The sequence below is a fragment of the Trachymyrmex septentrionalis genome, unplaced genomic scaffold (assembly GCF_001594115.1).
Source record: "Trachymyrmex septentrionalis isolate Tsep2-gDNA-1 unplaced genomic scaffold, Tsep1.0 scaffold19, whole genome shotgun sequence".
Taxonomy (NCBI): Eukaryota; Metazoa; Arthropoda; class Insecta; order Hymenoptera; family Formicidae; genus Trachymyrmex; species Trachymyrmex septentrionalis.
Window position 1 is genome coordinate 530411 of NW_017305071.1, and position 15301 is coordinate 545711.

General features: G+C 32.4%; 1 protein-coding gene and 1 long non-coding RNA gene across 2 annotated transcripts in view; one reads left to right on the plus strand and one right to left on the minus strand.

Moving 5' to 3' along the window:
- Positions 1 to 5057: 5057 nt before the first annotated feature.
- Positions 5058 to 15301, plus strand: part of LOC108746879 (kinesin-like protein KIF12) — a 16411-nt gene continuing 6167 nt past the window's right edge. Inside the window, exons 1-7 of the mRNA XM_018483939.1 lie at positions 5058 to 5437; positions 6998 to 7235; positions 12881 to 12973; positions 13055 to 13133; positions 13435 to 13647; positions 14591 to 14728; positions 14946 to 15087. Coding sequence (XP_018339441.1) covers positions 7015 to 7235; positions 12881 to 12973; positions 13055 to 13133; positions 13435 to 13647; positions 14591 to 14728; positions 14946 to 15087 — 886 coding nt within the window. The 5' untranslated portion in view covers positions 5058 to 5437; positions 6998 to 7014. The remainder of the gene's footprint in view (positions 5438 to 6997; positions 7236 to 12880; positions 12974 to 13054; positions 13134 to 13434; positions 13648 to 14590; positions 14729 to 14945; positions 15088 to 15301) is intronic.
- The window catches only part of LOC108746880, a 7268-nt gene continuing 6607 nt past the window's right edge, over positions 14641 to 15301 (minus strand). Inside the window, exon 3 of the long non-coding RNA XR_001939202.1 lies at positions 14641 to 14715. This is a non-coding gene — a long non-coding RNA (uncharacterized LOC108746880). The remainder of the gene's footprint in view (positions 14716 to 15301) is intronic.

Genomic DNA, 15301 nt, shown 5'->3' on the forward strand with positions numbered 1-15301 from the left:
GTCAAGGAAACTCTCTGTAAAAACAATTTTTATCTCTTCTTTCTGCGTAAAAAATAACGCTATAGGCAGACAATATTGAAGAATCGTATCCGACATAAATTATTCTTCGATAAATTCCAGTGATCATCGAGTTATACTTAAGATGTAATAACACGACGACGTAAAACTGGCCTTGGTTAGACCAATGACATCTTCATCAAAGTGTTTAAAAACCGTTAACCTTCGCTTAAAGCGGACAACGATTCAGTCGCTCCTCTCAAAACACTCTCTTAACTGTTTCACGATATACATGCTACTGTACTTTTCAAAACGTACTCACTTTAGCAGCCTTTTCAAAAAATATCTTACCACGAAACCTTCGATAAGCTTTCAATAAATTTTGACATCAATAATAAATATCGCAATTATGTCATAATATCATTTATTATTTTAATATTAAAATAAAAAATTATCTCAATGCTAAATTTTATCTAATTGTGAGACAGTTTAGTCTGTTTATTAAAAGACTTAACATGCGATCGTAACAAGAAACAGAATGGGTGCTTTTCTCCAGCATTCTTGATATTAGGTTAAGTAAAAAGTCATCGCGTTTTTTTAAAAGACATCTATCAGTAAAAACCGCAATTACTTTCTTACCAACAATATAAATATATCTTGATAGAGTAAAGTTTCAGCTTTAAAAATCTCTTTTTTAAATTATACGATACGACAATTTTTAATGGAGTTATGAGCAATTAAAGTCAAAATAATTCTTTTATTTAATCCGCGATAACTCAGTAATCAAAAGTCGTAGGAATATTAAAAAAAAACGATTTTGTAGGGAAAGTATCAAGCTTTCACGATAGGTAATCGAAAATTTTCTCAAATTCGTTTTGGACACGTTACAAATCCACAAAGTGAGAAGAAAATTTTTCGTCTTTTTCAGCTCGTAGTTTTTGGTATGTAAAAATTATCAAACTCATATAAACTTAAAAAATGTGATAAGCTTTTAAAAGAGATTTCAAGCTTTAAAATCCTTTTTTTTAATTTGAATTTCATTCATTATTGACGAAGATATTGTATATACAACTTTGAGCTAAAAAATACGCGATGACTTTTTACTCAACCTAATATAAATATACTTTGTACAACAAGCGATGTATCACGATAACAAACAGCACAAAGTATAATCAACTCGATCATTTGCTGGAAATGACTTTATACGAATTCACACGAATAATACGATTGCATTGCAGTGCATTCGAGATATATTCGTGACGTCGTAACATCTGCGACGATTTGTGTGTTCTTTCAATAAGAGTGAGTTGCGGTCGTGATTTTCTTCTCTCGTGACTCGCACCAGACGCCAATGATATAAATTGTAATTGATACATTCATTCGCGGGTCACGCGAAAACCCTTTGAAAAAGAGATTACGGAGCACTTTTAAATTCTTGAAAATCTTGCTCGATACTGAATGTTCCTTTACCATCGAATTTCTTCAACCTTTTTTTAATTTTATAAGTTGGAAATCTCTCTTAATCTTCAGAGCTGATGACGCCGGCGGGATCTATTGGGATCCACTCAATTACAAATCTTAGCGTCACTCAATTTTCTTTATATTACATCTACAAATTTGGATTATTCTTATTGAAATATACTTGGTATTCAATCTTTTTTTTATAAGAGTTATATCATCTTGATTCCTTAAAATTAATTAGTGCTTTTTAAGTGAATTAAATAAATCTCACAGACTCAGCAAAAATCAGTAATCGTATTACAGATTTTAGCTAGCAATCGTGTTAGCTCCAAAGAATTAAATAAACAATATATTACATGAATCTAGAAAACAATGCCTATTTCTTTTTACAATAATAATATAACAGAATAAAAATTAACGTAAGACAAATTAACTCTTTTTATTCATGTAAATTAATTAAATATTATTGAGATTAAAAATAGAACTGGTTATATAAATACATCAACTAAATAAGAGAAGCGCCAATTATAGTCAAGGTTAGATATTGGAATATATAATACATCTATATGTATTTTAAAGAAATTCATTAAAGATGTACGACTGCGTGTCGATTAATTAAATAATGTATAAAGTGTTTAACATAATAAATTATCGATTGCATGAGCTGCGTAAACGGAAAATGAAGATAAAAAGAAAAATAAAACGCGGGGACTTCCCCGCCCATGTTCGTCTTGCCCTGTTCCACGATTAAGCGTGTTCGGAAGAAACGTGAGTGCTCGTACTCACTTTCGTTCCGCGAGCTTCAAGTACTCTCGTTCTCGGGTTCAGTGGCGGCTCACAAGTCCAGACGGTCGGCGTGTTTATCCATCGTCGTCAGGTCACCATCAGAACGGGGGCGCACGGAATCGCGGTTCACGATTCGACGATTCGCAAGCCATAGAAGTCACGGTCTCTGGATGTTACAACGGGTTCGACGTACTCGCGGGAAAAACCGTCGTTGTCGTTGGATAACGGTGGTCCCACGGCGACCACAATACGCGTACTGTTTCAATGCACACGCCACGGTGTAACACACGAAACTGCCGGTCTGAAGGAGAGTTCTCCTCTTCGGTGCCCCGGTGGCATAAGGTGGCGGTGGTAGAGAGGAAGGAAGGCCAGGCTGCCAGCCGGCTGAACGACTTAACGGCGAGAAGGAGAGAGGAATTCGTTTTCTGGTGTGCGTGTGTATACGACGCACGCGAGGTGCCCTGTGTGAACCTTGTGGGGTCCTGGCGGGGCCGTGGGTTTCGTGGGTCTTGGAGCGGATTCTCCGTAGCGTGACGGTTGCAACCAAGTCTGACGTAAAAGGACTTTTTTTTTTTAATTTTAATTTTACATATATATACAATTGAATTTCTTCAATTTCTTAAGAAGTTGGAGGTCGGCCTTACATCATTGAGCTCCACTTATTATATAGATGACAGATTTAAATAGGACACACATAAATTCGTAAACAATAGAATACGTTTAATATTTTTCATATTTTTCATATTTTTAATATTTTTGATATTTTTAAAATAGAAATATATGTATAATAGAATACCTTCACCGATATGTGTGTGACGTATTTTTTGTGCTATAAATATAGAAGTGCAAAGATAAGCTATACATGCAGAAAAAACTAAATATGTATATACAAAACTGATCGTTTAACAAATCGTTTTCAAGTTCTACAGTACATAAATTATATGCGGTGTTATGTATTTCATTTGGACTCTTTTGATTCGAATTTGAATCGATTTTTATATCCGTACGTTCGGCGTGTATAACAAATTCATTTATTTCTCTTCATATTTTTCTAAGAATCAAAATCTAAAATAATATTTTAAAGTTCTTAATCTTTTTCTGAGAATGCTAGAATGCAAATTGTAATCTAATATTCCCGAGTCTTCTGTGTACGTCTAATTGATCCGATCCTATCGATTACAAATTGAACGCATTGCCTTACCAACACCAACGTGCCGCCAAGTGTCGTTATAAGTTATTGTAAAATTGTCATCTGACGTTGTGCAAAGAAGCTATTTCTTGAAGCATATCAAAGGTGGATAGAAATGCGGGCACATTTTCCCTCGTCGGATGTAATCGACCCTCATATATAATCGAGTGCACTCCACTTCGTGATGCACTACGCGTGTACTCCGGAAATTCGACGTCAGGTGTCTCAAAGACTCACTCATTGCGCTTTTCAAAACATCGAATTTCCGTTCAGACGGCAAATTTCCGAGACGACGTTTATCCTATTCGATTCGGGGTATCATCCACAGAGGTACGCGATCCTCTTCGAGAGAAGATAACGAATATAAACAAATATATAAAGTTAGGCTCGTAAGAATCTATCAATAAAATGTAAAAGAACCTATTGGAGCCTACATCAGCTGTTCGGATGCACAGAAAATTCTTTATTTCGTGAATGTAACAATATGAATAAAATAAACGTTTCGACCCTTCAATTTGGGTATAGTTTTTATCGATAAGGAAGGGTTTATAAACAGAAATTAACATAAGTAACGCAAATTCCAGGTTGATGATTCCCGACAATTTAGTTCGTTTTTCTTTATCCAATGCCAAATTAACTATGTAATGAATTGCACAATAATTATCAAAATATTTATTTATTACAAACATAATATAAAAACTTACATAAAGTACAACCGAAGTCATATACATTGCGTCACTAAGTAGAATCACATCGCTCATCAGATTGTCAAATTTGCTGTGTAGTCATTCAAAAGAAACACGAAAACGAAAAATTAGAAAATTTTTAAAAATCATTTGCCTAAATTTTAACTATATCAACTTACATGTAAGCGTTTTCTCGTGAACTCGACGTAAAGGTCTTGTAGTGTCGACAATCAGAGATACAATGAGAATCAAAATAATAAAGTCATAAATTATTGAAAATAAAAATAAGAATAAGGGAGGATAAAATCAACGTCACAATTCCGTAAACAAATTCATGTATAATAGATCTAAAGAATACGTAATAACGAATATAAATTAATTTTTTTTTTATTCAAGTAATGAACTAGTAAGAGCCAATAGAGATGTCCCCCTCCGATTTTAATGAGCTTTGAATATTATTTTCTAAATAAAAATAAGAACTCGAACACTTTTAGAGGGTGCAACACCCCTTTGAAAAAAATCGGTTATTATCTTTCAAAATTATCGAACTTGTAAGAGATAAGAAAATATTTGAAATAAAAATTGAATAATTTTAAGAGTACTGAAAATAATTAAAATTTAAAAAATTTTCATACTCGTAAAAAAAAGTTCATGAAAATTGGAGGGGGACACTTGGATTTCCCGTAAGTAATAAACCGGATTCTGGATCTACAGATCTGGTTCTAAATTTTCTTTAAGACAAGCTAAAGTTTTCTTTTATACAAGCATACAAATATTATTTTTGAAAATATACTTTAATTAATAATACTCATTACGTTAGTGGATATGAAATGCCTGTTAATCGACATCACTGTCGTCGTCGTCGTTATCGTCGATGTCAAGTTCGCGGTGATATAATTTCAAGTCCACGTGGACGATGACCGTGTTGCACAGGCGAGGGTGGCGGTGGAATTGCAGCGGTGGTAGTGACGGTGACTAATAGCAATAACTGTGGTTGTTGTGACGAGTAGCCGTGGCTTTCGATCGACGCGACACCGACTATAGGAAAACTATGCCCCTCGATGGCCTCCCACAGGTTAAGACTCACCCCTGTTTGTCAGTACGGCGCCGGTGGTTGTTGCTACTGCACGCAGCGGAAACGTCTCTTGCCTCCCATGTTGCCACTTATTCGATAACATAGACGGGGTAAATCGCGATTCTTTTAACCGAATCGAAAGCAACACGTGTTATTCGGCAGGGGTGAATGTGGGTGATCGTGTGCTAGCTGCGTTTCGAAAAAGTGTCAAGAATTTTCCAGACGATACATGAAATTGCGAATGTAAGTATTGCATTTCCGTCGGCAAATTGTATCTACCGACTATACACTCGAGGACGTTATACGTTGGATTTAAGTTCAATAAGTAGCCTAAGCAATCTTTTCAATTATGTAAGTCCTATGTACTCTATTAGAGCGAGATGAGCTTTTTGTTGGTATTCGAACGAATTCAAACTTTATCTTTTTTTCGGGTAATAGTAGAAAAATGGAAAATAATGATTTTTGCTTCAAGATTAATAGATAGTATAAATAAATAATGGACCGATATTATCTTCCCAGGTCATATTTTTCTACAATTATACTTATTAAAATTCATTAATGCATCGATTATTATAATTTATTAATTGCAAATTATTAATCGGTAATAATTATTATTAGTTAAAAAATATAACTTTGTGATATTTATTTAAAAAAAACATATCTCTTCTCTATATATTATACGCGAGACGAGAAAAGTCATCGCGAATTAATAGCCTATAATAAATGTCAATTCGTGACGTTTTCATCAGATAATAAATTCTACCGTAGCAAAGAATATTGAAATAATATTGAAAAATGGTATTGTATAAATTAATTAAAAGATAAAACTGTCGTTTTAATCGATCGTTAATTTTCGAGCGACTTTTCTTGAAAACGCGAATGAGTTAGACTCGTTAGAAGTCTGTCTTTTAACGTGAGTTATGCAAAATATTTTTATTAGAGTCATTTAGTTTCTCTTGTTTGCTTTTACTTTCGACAAGTAAAACATGATCTTTAAATGGTGATATCATTCGTTGGAGAAAAAATGATTTCATCTTCCATTATCTGCAAGCATTGATGCAGGCCAGCGATTTCAATGCTTCAATAGAACGATTTTAATTAAGTCTTCAATTATGAAAGATTTATTACTTGGGAATCAAATTGAAAGATTTTGCTTGGAAAAATACTTAAATGAATAGATTTTTTAGTCACAATAAGTTATATTATATAAGTTGCATTGTAACATTTTTATTATCCCTGAATTTATTATATTTATTACGTCTATCAAATATCTTAAGTGTACTTATTATTTACTATTTTATACGTATTCATATTTTTTTTAATATTTATTTATACTTCAATTTTCAGAAAAATTGATTTCCATAAAAATCAGTTCTAGAGCGCGTTTCGAGGTAGCTTTCGCTTTAATTGCGATAATCCTTAATTATCATCGCGAGCGAAGCTTGGCGAGGATTTGCAATCGAATCGAGCACAATGCACGAAAAGCCCATAATTAGCTGACCATTGAATGCGCAAGTGATTACATAAATGTTCGCATTTTAAATTTGCGCGTTTACTGGAAAGATCTCGACAAGATAAGCGTGATAAATCTCACGGTAAACAGCAGTTTACCCTAATATCTCCATCTTGTTTGAAAAGTATCTCAACGCCTTTTTTTTCTTTTTTTATTAAATTTCATTTATACCTATACATATTTACATATAATTTACATATATATGTAAAATTGATACTTTCGAAATGCGACATTTCGTACCGACAGCTACTTATGGATTGTAAAAATTAATACTAAGATAACATATGTAGACCGAGCAGGTTGACGAATGGTGCTGGTGAAAAATCCGTCTCCGACGCGCGGTCTAAGCCCCCAACGAGAACATGGAAACAACAGCAGGTCGAGAGGACGAAGAGGTGGAGGACAGGGCTCGCGAGGAAACAGTCCCGCCGAGCGAACTGGTTCTCGAGGAAGTAGTCCAGGAAAGAGCGATGGCTTCGACACCAAGGGAAAGGGGAAAAATGTACTATTATACTCGCGGGGTAACGAGTGAGTATTCTAGATGCCACTGTATGTTGAGAGGAACGAACGAGTCGCGAATCGATCTAGACTGCTTTGTGCCTGAGTTTTATAGATGGTATTTCCGTTATCTGGCACACATTTTCTTTCGTTCGTAAATATTATCATTCATTGAAATTCCCATCATTTGCCTGCTGTCTTAATTATAATCGCACGTCAATAAATTATTATTTATTTTATTTGTTTTTTATTACATTTATTTTCTTACGTTTTTGCACACGAAAAAAAACTGTTTTGTTGAAACATCTATATATTTAGATAGGTAGACAGAATTGAAAGTACTTTTGTTGGATTATCAGAATAATTATGTAAAAAGCTCAAGTTGGTTGCGAGATTAAAACTTTTTGCTTGAATATCCTATATAATTATTTTGATGGTCTTACAAAATTATTTTCCGATTTGTACCTAAATTTTTAGTCAGTAAAATCATTCTTCCATGTATTTATATTTATGCTTGTAACGAAAATAACGTCTAATAACATGAATGGCAAAATACTGCCAAAGTTACCTGTGATCGTAAACTGTAAAAAATGCAAATATAAATAATAGTGGTTTAGAAATATTAAATTTTCTTCTGAGAAAGATCTGACATTTTAGTCTGCAAGTAGTAATTCTTTATACCAGAAAATGATTATAATTATCGAAAGATTTATTCGAATGATAAATTTATAAGTAATATCATCATCAAGTCATGGTAAGAAATAATAATTCTGTGTCTGTGCAGTATCTTTGATAATATCACATTTTCCTGCCTAGTAATAGACGTAAAGAACAATATATCATTGAACTCCAGGGACAAAATTATCGTTTGCTTGGCCGAAAAATATATGATCGAAATGGTAAAGCATTAATGGTAAATTGTCGAAAAAGAAGATTAATATGATAACAGGCGAACAAGTAAAAAATTGATAATTTATTTTGTATTCTGTCTTTATGAATAAATTAGAAAATTATAATAAGGTTTTGTTATTTTCTTATGTCCACGTTTAATCCAAAAATTATATTACATATATTTTAATATATCAATTTCATTTCAACAAATTCAAATAATTAATATAAATCTTTGTAAACTTGCCAAAAAGTATTGCAAATTATTTCATAAAATATTGTGATATGTATTTTATTTTGTATTAAAACGTACGTAATGATTGTAACTTGTATTGCAAGAGTTTTCGCATAAATTTTTTGTAAATTTTCTTGACAATGAAACGGAATAACGTATTAATTTATGTAGTTGGAAAGACGATAAACGGTCGATAAAAAACCGCTTCGACAATCGAACGTTACGTGACAAGTTGAAGTGACATATTACATTCGCGCAAATACGTGGTCGAAAAATTCGATTATCGAAACGTTATAAGTTTTATCGATTTAATTTGTCGCGATAATATCAGAATGATTACGTTATATGCAAAATTAATAAGACAGAAGTCGACGTAGGTTTTATGCAAAAATATGTCAGCTGAATTGACAGGTTTAATCAATATTTAATATTTCATGATCAAGTGGCACTTGCGTTAAATAATTGCGTTAAGTAATTTTACTTATGTAAGAGAAACCGATAGGTAAAGATAATGCAAAATACGTCACAAAACATATTATGTATATTTCATTTAAGTTTAAAAGGAGCTTAAGATAAAATAAAAATGTTTACACAAGTAGTAATAAAATAATATATTATACATATTCTAAAATTTTAATTAATAATTATATAATTTCATTATAAAATTGCAGTTAGAGATATAATTCGAAAAGTAGCTATAAAAATATAAATAATAAATAATATGAAGAGTTCAAAACTTTTTGAATAATATTAATAATTAAAGTAAACCACAATATTAATAGTAATAATAATAATAATAGCTCTATTGAGAGTATGGATGACAATATAAAATATCAAAAAAGTAGAAGTAATAACTATATATTACAAATAATAGGTACTTGAGCATGCAAAGGTAAGGCTGAAGCTGAGTGGTTGATATGATACCTTATCTGATTATTAGTACACAAGTATATATTAACATGATGGTTTATATATCAATAAACTACGTAGCGCTTCACAACATAGTGTTTGTAATATATAATTTAGCGTATTATTTTTCACGCTTATTTGCAGTTGACTTTCGAGATTATACGGTTTCGCACAATTTCTCTATCGATTCGCGGTTCTGCAAGTCAGAAAATTGGCCGACATGATAGATTCTCCTAGAAATCGTTCGGAAGATCTGGGACAAAGATGACACACGATGCGACTATCAAGAGGGACAGTAACTCGCGCGCGTTTGCCACTTTTATTCGATTTTACATAGAACACTTGTGTAAACTCCACCATGATTCGCGCATCGATACTAAGAATTCACACACGCACGGGCATTTCCATGCTTCCGGTATCATACACTTTAACATTGCCTATCGATTATGGGAACATTACTGTATTTCTCTCGTACAATCAATTTTATGTTGTTATGAAATAACATACATACATAATATTTTATTATATAAATCAAAATATATTATAATCTATATCAAACTATTTTTATAGGACATTGAATTATTTGTTTAATTCGATTACAATTTGAATTAATTAAATTAATTTAATTTAATGCCTTTTAAAAAATGCCGTTTAACATAAGTATTATAGTTATATTTTGATAATAAAGGTACTAAATTATTTTAATTGAATAAGTGAGTGCTAAAGTATCAGACCAGACAAAATATACAGTCAACGTAATATTACAAATGCTTTAATTCTTTTATTAATCAATCAAGTGCTTCGAAACATTTGTAGTGAGACTTTGACCTCACCCAAAATTGAGTAATTTAATTTCCCGATTTTCCGATAGACTATGACAAACATATATCACGCAAATCGCATACTATAATAAATATTTTATGAAATATCACTCACTGTCAGTATGTGAGTGACGATCTATCACCCTAATGTTTTCTTTACAGTCCTGAATTTGCAATCGGCACGCGGCTGTATTTGAATAACAATTGCGCATTTCATTTCACATCTACTTTCGCTGTGACCATGAAAGCTCATCTCCGCCATTTAAACGCAATCGCGAATTTGTATATATATATATATATATATACGTAAAATGAAATTATTTACATTAAGCGTTAGATTAGAACGCTGAAAATGCTTACAATATATCACCTGAACTTGCGTTCTCCGCATATCTTTCCAAATCTTGACATTTGAGAGACACGTTCGAGCGTCCTATTTCCAATGACTCGCGTTGTATATGAAAAAGAAAAAAAAGAGACGAACTGGTGATAATATCGAAATAATTACGTACGAATGTATACAGGGTGGTCATTGTGACTACGACTATGGGAGGTCGCGCGGCAAGGTCCTGCAATCGATAAACGACGTCGAACTGTATTGTAAATGTGCGTATGTCCACTGTACCCATCGTATCGATCGTTTATATGTGTGTATGATTATAATATTGAGGAAGACACCAACGAGGGCGACATGAGTCTTTTTTTCTAGTGAACCGAGCGATTTTTGCGGTCGTCAAGACTTATAGAAATCATTCAAACACTTCCAACGTGCGCGACCGTATTCACATGTGACACGACAATTACTTATAAAACAACAAGCACCAAGTTACCTCGCATGTGAGTCGCATATGTGTACATACAATGAGAAATGTTATTCTGAATTCTTATAATCCCTTAGACGATCACGAAAGACCGTTTAAAGCAAATCAAATTGAATTAAGAAGAAGGTATAATTGGTACCTGCTCTCACTCTTAAAGATTGAGCCACTCTTTTTTAAGATTAAGTCAATTTTCGTTCTTTTAAAGTGAGATTCTATTTCAATTTAAAGAATACATGAAACATAGAAGCCTGCATTCAGAACGCACTTTTATCGATAAATAAACGCGCTTTTATGTCTAAAGTTTTATAGTATACGTGAGTTATATATGATAAATACGCTCTAACATAAAAACGCGTTCTAAATACGGACCTGAAAGTTTTAATTTTTAGTTTTTAATTATTTTCAGACAGCTAATTATACATCGTAGGTGCAGCTATACACTGCAAGTGATAAGAAAACTTTTGCTAGATACAATAATTTTGTTTAGACCGTCGAAATAATTATGTATGACACTCAAACTTGTTGCTATAGCAACAATTTATTTTCAGATCTGTATCTGACTAAATTTTTAAATATTTCAGCATAAGTTCCTTACGTATAAAAATATGGAGAGAGAAAGAAAATAAGAAGTACTTTTAATCGGCTCGATGTTTTATGTACATAAAAGCTCGAATGTCTAAGCAAAGATCTTTAATTAAGAACAACTTTTATATAGGGAAATTTTTAATTACATAGAGTTTAAATGGCAACGCAACATACTTTGTATTCAAAGATAATTGCCTTTAATAACGATGAAATGTTATCCTTTTTTTTTTTAAATTTCAACAGGAATAAATAACTATTTATCGGGGATAGATAAAATCAAGAATAAGTCGTCCTTGTAGATGTCTTTTCCGATATTAATCATGTACACATGGCTGATATACGCACTTTTATAATATATAGTTCAATGTCGCTTATCGACTGCAAGGAAAGAAAGAGAGAATAGGAAGTTTTTTTTCAATAATTCTGAATAATTTTTGCTTTCCGCGCACGGGAGTCTAATTTGTACTAATTTGTTATCACGGCAAATGCAAACCGCATTGTCCTTTCGAAGATTGTAATCATCAAAGCAACATTTCGTGTCCAGTTATTCGATATTCGTCCATTCGAGGAAATAGTTTCAGCGTGGAATGACGCAAACACATTGAGTACGAGATTTACAGGATATTTCGTATTCCGTAACGAGAGCTTCTCAAGAATCGCCGTTTGCGACATGTAATCGATCGGACAATCTGATATTTACCAACATCGTTATTTTAAATCATTGAGGAAGGTCTCTCGGAATGCCGCGGCGTTCCAGATGAAAAAGAAATCGCGCCTGAATAATGCGGCCAAACACGCGATCGACTCGCGACTCGATACGGTTCGATTGGTGTCTTATAAATTATAAGGGATGGCCGCCCGATTAGAGGTCAATCGAACGATTGACTGAACATTTCCGTATCGGACATTTACGATTGCGCATTCATGGAACGTCGTTAATTTACGGAATTAGATCGGTGGTCGTGATGTTTAATAATAGAAATACTAGCTATGCACGTGATGATAATAACCGTAGCTGTGCTTGACGTCCTATGTACATTTTTTAACATAAAAGAATGTCCATGAAGAGATCTTTAACTACAGCGACTTTTATATAGGAAGATTTTTAATTATATAGAATTCAAATGACAATACAACTCTGTATTCAAAGATGATTGCTTTTAACAATCAATAATATTATTCACTCGTTTAATTTCAAAGATAATAAATAATCATTTATCGGGTAGATATACAGAAAAAAATTTTTAATTACTTTAATTTCTGCTTTCTTAACATTTTATATAGATAAATTAAATTTTTATTTATATGCGTAAAGTCTGAAACTTATTAATCATTATTGTTCTTTAGAAATTGAATTTATTTCATTAATACATATTAATAATAGATCTCAAAGATAACGTTATTACGTCCTTTCAGGGCTGGCAGCATTGAAAGATTAATAGACGGCGATAAGCGGATAATTGCAACGAAGCATCTACTTCCAGAAAATAATATAAATGTTGTCGTCAGGTATTTAGTTCGATTCATATCGATTGATTTAAAGTGACTTAACGTTATTATCCTCTATATTATTTTCTCTTTTTCTTACAGGGTTCGTCCTCTCAGTAATAAAGAAATTAAATCCGGTGACGAAATGGCCGTGCAGTTTCCTGGCGATGGACAGATATACGTAAGTGTAAAAATTATATTGTCCATAAAATGATCTCCATATACCATAAACCTTTAAGAAATGTCCCAAAGACATTTAGAAATGTCCTCTTACGTCTTAAAGATGTTTAAGAATTACTTTGAATTACTTTGAATAAAGAATGCTATGTGGGGAGTCTATCTTCTCGTTTTGTTCGGCCTGCATCTTTCGATTTCTGAAGTCAAGTCAAGTTTTGCCTACACATTTTTCCATGCCATCATTAACGCGACGTTTCCAATAGTCAAGTTAAACAGAACACGTCAATACGTCTTTTATCTTGCAGTGCGACGCGGTTACGAGCAGCGGTGACAAAAAGCCGAAGGTATTCTCATACAATGTCGTTTTCGAGCCAAATGCTACGCAGGAGGATGTCCTACAGTACTCCGGTATTAAGAACCTCATCGAAATGGCGGTGGAAGGCTTTAGCTGCACCGTGTTTTGTTACGGACAGACCGGAAGTGGCAAAACGCATACCCTGACTGGGCCTCCGAGACTCGTAAGCGAAGAAGTCACCATTTTGTTATAAATCTTTTTTAAAAATTATTTTCAATTGTGTGATTTTTTTTATTTTGTGTTTAGCAATAATGCAAATAAACAACATGACAAATTCTCATCATAACGTAGATCCCATCCTAAATATTAATTTCCATATTGTTTGAATCCTACGAAACGGAAAAAAATTATAAGTGATTCGAGGTGCTTTTTTAATCATATCGCAGCACACACACGTTCGTCCATATAATGCAAAAGACAATGCGATACGTAATATGGTGACGTTAGTGATCAATATCTACATAGCTAGTCAGAAGGTTAAAGTTGATTGTCTTTCGGAGATAAGATAATACGTTCAAGTTACATGTAACGTCTCTTCTTGCAACTAAACGTAACAGTGAAATTTCGATAGGTCATATCTAAATAAAAAGTAACACTTTCAAATGATCAATAAAAAGTACGTTTGAGGAATAAATAGAGAGAACCGTATGTGAAAAATATCTTTCTGAAATATATATTCCGTAATTATGTCTTGTGTAAAAAAATATAGAGAATTCGAAACATATAAGAAAAAAAGAAACAGAGAAAGCTTTATTTTGTTATCCGTTTATTTGAACGTTATAAAAAAATTTATATTAATAAACTAATTCGTATTTATTTGTAATTATTTATTTATTTATTTAGTAATAATGAGAGAATGCTGTAATAATATATTTCAACGAAAATAATTTCTTTAATTTTAAATAACACAATTTAGCTAATATATAGTAATTGCAATTATTTTAATACATTTGATGAAATAAATCATATATTAGAATTTTTATTTATTTAAAAGTTAATCAAGATCTTAAATTTATACATTCAATCATGCTGTGAAATTAAACTAATTCACTTTTACATTGTATCTTTTGAGTTTATAAAGTTAATTTAATCATTTTTTATAACAGTTCGACAAAATGGATCCGTACTCGGAGGACCATGGTCTGGTCTTCCGTTCCTTCGTCTACCTATTCAAAGTCCTTCAAGAACACGAAAAGTGCAATTTTGTGCTGAAGGCTTCCTTCCTGGAAATCTATAACGAGAAGGTCTGTCTTTAAACGATAACGTATCGTCTAAGTAGACAATACAATAAAATAAGCGTCTATTTTTTAATTATTGTAAGGAAAGATAAACTTTTTCTTTCATTTTACACATGTAAAATAAAAAAGCTATAGTTATCGTTGCAAAGAGTAAATTCTGTTATAAAAATGATGGTAATATACAAATAGATGAGTATGAATGAATAAATAAATAAATAAATAGGTGATAGATCTTTTAAATCCCGGAACTTCGAGAAAAACTTTGGCAGTTCGATGGAGTAAAAAGACGCGCGGATTCTTTGTCGAGAATCTCTTTACGGTAGAATGTGAGGAATTGGACGATCTTTTGGCGGTTCTCGAAGAAGGTAAGACTAAAAAATAAGCCATAGAAGTCATAAGATTCCATCCTATAAATTTTCAAATTATTTTTTACTTTCTCTGGCATCATAATTAATAACACGTACAATTATATTTTCTTCTAGATGATATTTATTGTATCTAACAGTTTTTAAGATTCCATTATGCAAAGATTTCGTTATTCTTATTCAGAAATTGGAAATCAATTGGAAATTGTGAAGT